An 8599-nucleotide genomic window follows, 5' to 3' on the forward strand; every position below is an offset into this window, starting at 1 on the left:
CTTTCGGAAAGGAAAATAATAGCGTAACAGATTTTACATAACTATTGAATCTTTTGAAGTATTCAACAGGCTGCTAAGTCTGGAAACCAAAAATCTTCAACATAAAAGTCCTTTCACATGGATATACTATACTATTCTATACTATTCTTTATGTTATTAGCGAAGAGTAGAACGGATTACTTTTCTGCAGTTGGTGATTCATTTACATAAAGTAAAAAGAGAAGAGGATCAAGGATTGTACCTTGGGTAACTCCGCTTTTTACAGGATCAATCTACAAGTCATTCAAATACATGACCGAGAAATCATCATTTCAATCCAAGTTTTCATCATAAATAGGAATTAGGAGCAGTTCCCTAAGAACAAACTGTTAGCTAACTCTCTAATGTAAAGCTTATGGTTTGAAGTTACGTCCTAGTCCGGGCGCGGTGTTCGCCTGTTGTGTTGCTGCTTGGTTGTAAGTCTTTGGTGTGCATGTCCACTTCAAGGTTGATTTTATGCTGACTCTGAATCAAGATGCCTCACCATTTAAATATTCAAAACAATTTAATGTGAACCAGCAAGTTGACATCTTAAAGTGAATTAGACATAAACTGCATAATCTAACCCAAAGTTATGTAACTTAACATGGTATGCTTGTCACCTAAATTCCTCTGAAGTTTCTTGAGTGTATTACGTAAAATGTACCCAATAGATGTGTTGTGATGGTCTATATAACCTCTCTATACAGACTTTTCGGCCTTAAACGATATCCCCCAAGTCTCCAAGTCTAGCCAATAATTACAACGGTTGTATGCGTTCGGATAAAGCAAAACTCAAAGAGTAAGAAGCGCTTTAGTTGAATGAGTTTCGGCAGGTGGACTTGCATTAGAGGGAACACAACTAGCTGTTACTAGGCATTTTTACTCAGCTAAAATGAAGTTTGTGCCCATAGTTTTCATTAAGACACTAGTAGTAAAGATACAAATTCTGTTGACTCCTGAGTGGGAAAGTAAAGACATGGGACTAGTTTGTAAAGCTATTAGGTGTTTGGTTGGCCTGCATTAGAAGAAAACCTAGATCCTCTCACCTACATTTTACCATTTAATATCATATTTAAGCACGTTTTCGCGTGAGACCATATTTTATGGACGACCTTCGAGTGACGCGTAACTGATTTTGGGGGTGTTGACCAACTTACTAGGGTAAAATGAAGACCGTCAATTATTGAGAGGAATTAGGATTTACAATAGACGTTAGAAATTAAAATTACAGCTTTTGCCACGAATTAACGATCTGTAATGCTAACATGTTATTCTGTCATATGGTTGCATGAATTTCACTCCAAGATCTGAGTCCTGCTATTTTAAATCTGATTGGTTCGTCGATAAGTTAGTATCGCCTCTTATAATACAATTTATTTTTCATTTGGCTTAACGGTTCATATACTCAACATCCGAAACAGTTTTAGGAGCTCACTTTAATGTGGAATATCAGTGGTACGTGTGAGGATGAACCAGTAAAAATACCAGTGAAGAATGACTAGTTATTTCCAGGTGGTGGCGTATCATTAGTTTGTTGAGGAGTACCAATAAACCTGATAATCTTCAAGCTTTTAGAGCTCATAAGTGCAAAATACATCTATGTACTTAATAATCAATGCGACATTAGCTTGACTAATACATTTAAATTATAACATTAAGATAAACTTACCACTAAATTTAAACTCAGGTAAACCAGACAAGATGTAGGCCTGGTTGTATATGTGTTGGCTAAATAATTCTGTTACCAAATCCCAGAGGAAGGTTTTTCTTACGAGTTCCATCCTTTATCTATCTACCTAGATCCAGTGGTTCGAATCGAAACAGGTTTGGCATGTTTAAACTAATGTACTGGTGCTTGCGAATCAAATACATGGGAGTTTTAAGTATTCATAAGCAATTCTTGAACAGTTATGGTGAACGTTTCTTTCCGTCAGGAGTTAGCTCAAAATTCAAAGTGATAATTACGTTTTTGACTGGCAATCAATCGACTTTTTACAACGTCTAAATCAAAAGCACTAGTACCATACGTTAATTTCGTATTTTTTATTGTATTAGTTCATAGTTTTATTTTAACAGGAACTGTAATGACTGAGAACTATGAGTACATGCCGCGAGCGAGGCAGGACCCTGATGTTGAATATCCTTTAACAATTAAGTATTGTGGTGGTTAGTGTTTTTGCTCACGAAATACTTTCATACAGAATGTACTATGCCTCTGGAGTATTGTGAATTTTCACCATTTCCTGAAAAATGTCGAGCATGGTTAGAGAAAAATTTACCTGAAGAGTTTGAACGACTTAATACTGGTACGTTCTCAATTTTCGTCGTACATTTACTTTAAAGATGATGTGGATTCAAATCAAACTGAGGCAACGCCTAAAGGACGTCAAGTTAGGGGTGGAAAAGGAGGACTTAAAAAGCCAGTAAAACAACAAATAGCAGTATTTAAAACTTCCAGAGGCAAGAAAAAATATACGACTAGTGTCACTGGATTGTCCACATTTGGTAGGCTCATGTTTATATTTTATAGTGCACATATATGAGTAAACCATTAAATCTGTGAGGGTATATCGACTTTGTATTTCGGACGCGAACATTAATTTCGTATTTAATTAAACAGTTTTTTATATTTCGGTTTTGTCGATGTGTGCATTGAAAAAGCAATGCTGAATAATATATAATGGTATTACAATCGTGATTTCAGCTATTACAAACACAATGTAAAATGCTGGTCAAATGGTGCTGAAACAAGTCGAGACTAATTCAACTAATTTTTCGTAACTGTTGTTAATTTCTAAATTAAACGATACTCGGAGGAATAAGATATTCAGGTTATCAAAGTTAGCGAAATGAAACACTTTCGTCTAGGTGAAGTGTAAGATAATCAGTCAGGCAAAATTACTTAGGACACAACCATTTAACATCAATGAGTACCTGAATGGTTAATGAATATCAAGTGAATTGATAATCTCTAACATAAAGCACATTTTCATTAATTACTATGATAATTCAAAACTTCTTAGCAATAAAATCACAGGTTTTAGTACTTCTAATTTTTCTTTTGTCTTTCGAAATGACATCAGTCAATTAGCCGTTGACGTCACGGATAAGTAGGTATTCCAAAACTGTCGTTTTTAGTTTCGTGGCTATAGTGCTATTCTTGTAATAGGTAACCTGGTATTTTGCGTCAGTCAGTCAGTCAGCTACAACGTAGGACCAGGCACATATGTGCATCGGTCCAGGTTGCCATACCGCATCAGCACAACAAGATGAACACCGGATTCATAGCAGTGGTTAGGTCAAAGGTAGTAATATATAAGAGAAAGATTGCATATAGAGATATAGTACAAGAAGAAAGAATTGGTTCGTAGAAAGAAAGATATGAAGCGATTTTAATCTCTTAGTTTAAGGGAAGACAGGGAGTGTATACACCGACGCCATTGTGATCGATTCTGAGCCATGTCACCAAGAGTCTCCAACCATTGGTTACGATAGTCACGCGGACCCCAACCAAGTAGTCTGCATCTACCAACATGGCTCAGACTAGAGTATTTTGCGTAAACATATGAGTACTGTTATAACTTGTGGGTTTGTGTCCTTATCAACGTACAACGTAATGTTACCACCAATTAGAGAGCAATGAATTATCGATAGGACCAATGACGCATAAAACCCGTACGAGCAGTCTAGAGTCCTTATCGGTCTTGCTTCCTGCCTAGCCCAACCTGTTAAGTTTAGAACACCAATCTCAGCCTCTGCGATGTGAATTGTTTATTTCAAACATGCTGGGTTTATATACTAATCAGACAGACCACATCGTATCATGAAATAGAAAATAACATTTGTACAAGATTTAACCAAAAGTAGTTGTGAATGTGGGAGATAGTAATTGATAGACTGTGTATAACTCAAGAATGGTAAATCGTATAATAATAGTTTTGTAAGTACAAATAAAGCTTATAATAAGAGGAACATGAATATGCATCGTTTAGCTCAAAAATAATACAATAAAAATATACGTATAGTATTTATCCATAGATGGATCGCAAAAATTACCATTCATTATTCTCATCAGGATATAACAAGTACAAACTTAAAAACAATGTGTAGTTGTTACCATTTACCTGTTCATTGAAAGAGTTAATATCGTCGGTCAGTACACTGATGTACAGCAAGAGTGATTAAAATACAGTTGATTTGTTGCTGGCTGATTTAAATATCCCATTTTCGACCACTGGGTTACATGTCTGAAACGTACATATATTTTGGTTTCCGTGATCTTGATAGTACCTCCTAATTTTACATTTTGGGTTGGAACTTGTGTAACTATGCGCCTAACTGCTTATCCAATCTAGTTACTTGGTCATTTACACATACTCTCACCCCAGGAGTGGTTCTCACTTTGCTCCCAAATGCCCTGGTACGGCTGAGAGTGGGGAGATTCAGCTCTCTCGAAATGCTCTCACATGGCCACGTGTATACAACCACTACCAGGGAAATCCTACTCACTGCCTTCTCGCGGCGGGGGTGTTGCTTACGAAATTGAGAGGACGAAAAACGAATGTCCGGTGCTTTAACCGGGTTAGTGGACACAGAGAGTCCACCAAGGGGAGTTGAAAAACCCTTATTCCAAACCAATGGTGCACATGGGATCCAGGATCGTGAAAAAACAAATGTTGTATTAACCAATCGTTGGTCACCGGCCACCATGGGACTGCACCTCCTGACGTCGCTCTACTGTCTTGTGAATCAGATCTTTAGGTCGAAGGCTCGGGGTGTGGCCCCCTAAGAAAACCACCTACTTCGGTTTGGGCACTCGAGCAGTATCACAGCCCTCACGCAAATCGGATGATTCATATGGCGCATATCTATTTGGTGCCTCATTGTACCAATGTTTATGTGTTTAAATAAATAAATAACATTTATACGACTTGTTTCAAGACATAAGTACACCAAGTTACTACATCTTAAGTTTGACGGAAATGTTGTGGTTTCGCGTTTAATGATTTAAAAAAACGGTTGTTAAAATAAATAGAATGTTTTTGTCTTTTCAAATTTATTTCACTGGATTATACTCCTTAAATAACATCTTCAAACCGTAATGTTTCCGATTACTGCTTATACTCTTGTTACCTCTTCCACTATGGGATTTGAGTCGACAATTGTATCTCTGTGCTAATGTGGTACGGTAACTTGAACTGATGTACGTACGTACGAAGTTCTGCGTTGTTGACTAGGTGACTGAGATGAAATACGATAATACGATGTGGCCGTGATAACTACTTACAATATCGTATTACTAACTAAAGCCTACAAATGAACTGATTTCAAAGACAAGGCATTATACAGAATAATACATGTTTTATCGAATGAAATAACCTGAGTAGGAGTTATTGACAGAAAAATGAGTTTCGTTAGAAGTCAGTTATAACTCAAGCCATAAGAAGATTTAGACTACGTAGATCACTCAAGCACCATTTTATTTTATTTTATTTGAACACATAAATATTGGTACAAGAGAGCGCCAATATATATGCGCCACAAAAAACAATGAGAATTCGAAGAGAAAAAAAAGAACAATAACGAATAGATAAGTGTAAAGTAGTGTAATAATAATAACAGTAATAATAATAGTAGTAATGGGGGAAACGGAAAGGTACAATCAGAAGAAATCTTTCAGTTAGGGAAGACACAACCACTTTTTATGAAGAAAGTAAAAGAAGGGTACAGCAGGATCGCCACTGGCTTCTATTCTGAGCCATATCTGATAACGTCTCTAGCCACTGTGTAGCACCATCTCTCGGACCCCAACCAGGGAGTCGTGAAGGACCAACACAAGCCAGTCCTGTGCAGTTTTCCTTCATACCACGACACCATGTCATGCACTGACCACCTCTCTGCTTCTTCCAACCAGTCCCAGAGTCGGCAAATAATGCACGACGTGGAATTCTCTGGGACGACATTCGTAGAACATGTCCAAGCCACCGAAGGCGGTGTTTCAAGATGGTGACATCGATTGCATTATCATCTCTGTGCCCGAACACATGATGCCAAACCTCTGCATTACTAAAGCACTAAGGAAATTAAGACCTATCAACCTTAATGATTGAGAATCTATATTGGATTCGTGAATAAATGATGCCATATACTGCAATTTATTAATGGTACTGTTAAATCCAACTATTCACGGTAGAATACCAATATTCCGCTGCCGACTTCGATCATTAGGCATCGATTGTGACTAAATGAAGCCATAGATCCTTATGCTCTACTATCAATCAAGACGAAAGCAATCAAGAAATAGTAATTTTATGACGAATTAAAACACAACTCAATCGGCCTGTTTTTTCATAATTAAGGGATTGATCTGAAAGCAGCTTCGAAAGTATTTGGTCACAAATTTGCAACCGGTAGTTCAGTAACGGGGAATGGTGATGAAATTGTAATTCAAGGAGATGTAAAAGACGAGCTAATTAATGTATTAATAGAAAAATGGCCAGAAGTGAGTTACTTTTCTTATTCTATTCGTCATTTCTTTCATGCTTATAGTGTATATTTTTCATTTTGTTTACATGCTTAAATTCTTAGCTGTCTTTGGTTCCAGTAATACAGCTCTAATAATTATATATATCAGAACTACATATTCCCGTTCGTTCAACAGCCTTGCTGCCTGAATTAACAAAGATTTGAGTTGTTGGAAATTAGAATACACTGTTAAATGCATGGATTGGAATTTTCGGGTTCGGACGGTTAACAGTTAGAGAATAAGAATTTGAATAGAATATATAAATGATAAGTTTATCAACAGAAATAATGATTATGATTAAAGGGGAAAGACAAAAAGAGGCTGCCGATAAATAGAAGGTTGTTTTGTTCTGTCGTAAATATGCAGTCAGATAACTTTCTGGTTATTCATATCGTGAAATTTAGTATCTTTCTTACATAAATACCTAAAGTATGAAAAGGGATGATTATTCTCTTAGCTAATGGGATGTCTGCTTAAAGTATCAGTCTTATGTAGTCATTTTAAAAGTGATGGTAGTTGAGGTTATTACTTTCCCTTAATGCTTTTTACTATTGCCTACAAGGAATTCTAAACCATTATATTCGGTTAATTTTTTCAGTCATATGAGGAATTAATTTCATTAGGATTTGTCAAGCTTAGTGGTTAAATCATCCGACTTTTAACCACTAAGACAGTTCAGATGCCTCTGTCATCTAGTTCGAGTACACCAGTCGAACATTATTTCTACTTCTCACGTTAAGAACGAACTAGTACTTGATAAATGAATTACATCGCAGACGATATACATCAAGGACAGGTGCCCATTGTTATTTATGCGTTTATATATAATGGTGGTATTCTTTACTGACTGTTTTCAGTTAGAGCAATGTAGAAAACCAATTGAAAAAGACCCATACTATAATCGTACCCTTTCGTGACTTGTTTCGAGATGGAGTTATGAATTATTGGTGAGACGTTATGGCCTGTGGAATTCAAACATGTCGAGAGTAAAACAGTACTCATCAACGGCATTGGATGATTGTTGCATTGTATCACGTATTGATCGGAGTTAAAAATACATACCATTGGGAGTTGACCGAGTGGTAGGTCGCTCACTGAGAATTCTGAAAGTTCTGGTTTCGATCCCTGGTAATATCGTGGGTGCGCAGTGCTGAAGGGTTCCACGCCAGGGCGAAACAGCTGGCGAGCCCCACTGGTTTTATAGTTCCGCAGCTGAGATCAATCTTTGATGTATACCACTTTGGAACTAAACATATCTATACAAAACCTATCCAACAATATTTTTATTTAACACTTTAATCTAAGTTTTGGTGCCCTCATTCTTTTACTTGCTGACTATGAAGTTCAAACGATTTATTTTTGTCTTGTAGATTGATAAAGACGTAATAGAGAATCTTGGGGAAATGAAACGATAGACCAAATTCGTTATTTTGGTGTACAGTGTTGTAATTAATTTTCTTGCTTTGAAAATACAACCCTTTATATTGTTGAACTGCAATGTTTTTGTAACAGTCCACTTAGTATTTATAATCTAACATGGTTTACATCAGTTGTATTAATGTATTTATCTAACATGAAGTGTGTGAATTGAGACACCAAAACATTCAACACACAATCGGACCTTGGGAACATGAGCATCTTATTGTTTTCTTAGATCCATATATCTGCTACTTGATAAAGTCAAAAAACATTAAGTTACTTAATGGTCATAATCCTTACCCAATAAGTAGTGTTTCACAGATCCATATCGCAAAGCAACTGTTCTCTTATATGTTTTTATTCAGTTCATCATGGAATGGTTGATATAAGAGCTAATTTATAAAACACCTCTGAGCCACCGAATTCGCTGTTCGCAACGAAAACACCCGGACAAATGATAGTCTCTACTATGCTTAGACAGGCTAATAATTTTCAGCATTACTTAGATAATGTTACTGCCAGAAAACAAGCAGTATTGTTTTAGTAGCAGAATCTGAATGGAAAACTTCCTGACTTCCTTAACCTATGGGAGGTTAATTTTCACAATTATAGTATTGCTACTCATATTAAAAC

At 36.4% G+C, this 8599-nt stretch overlaps 1 protein-coding gene across 2 annotated transcripts; it reads left to right on the forward strand.

Annotated features, from left to right (window-relative positions):
• The first annotated feature begins 229 nt into the window (after window positions 1-229).
• Window positions 230-8489, forward strand: MS3_00004480 (uncharacterized protein). Of its 2 annotated transcripts, XM_012936597.3 has the most exons (6): window positions 443-455; window positions 2077-2187; window positions 2223-2327; window positions 2365-2526; window positions 6381-6523; window positions 7918-8489. In XM_012936597.3, exons 2-6 carry the CDS (start codon window positions 2106-2108, stop codon window positions 7960-7962), a joined length of 537 nt encoding a protein of 178 aa, XP_012792051.3. In that variant the 5' UTR covers window positions 443-455; window positions 2077-2105; the 3' UTR covers window positions 7963-8489. The 2 variants fall into 2 exon arrangements, with proteins under 2 accessions (XP_051072586.1, XP_012792051.3); XM_051212404.1 differs by having other exon boundaries at window positions 230-2039; window positions 6381-8489.
• The last annotated feature ends 110 nt before the right edge of the window (window positions 8490-8599 follow it).

The sequence above is a fragment of the Schistosoma haematobium genome, chromosome ZW, assembly GCF_000699445.3.
Source record: "Schistosoma haematobium chromosome ZW, whole genome shotgun sequence".
NCBI lineage: Eukaryota > Metazoa > Platyhelminthes > Trematoda > Strigeidida > Schistosomatidae > Schistosoma > Schistosoma haematobium.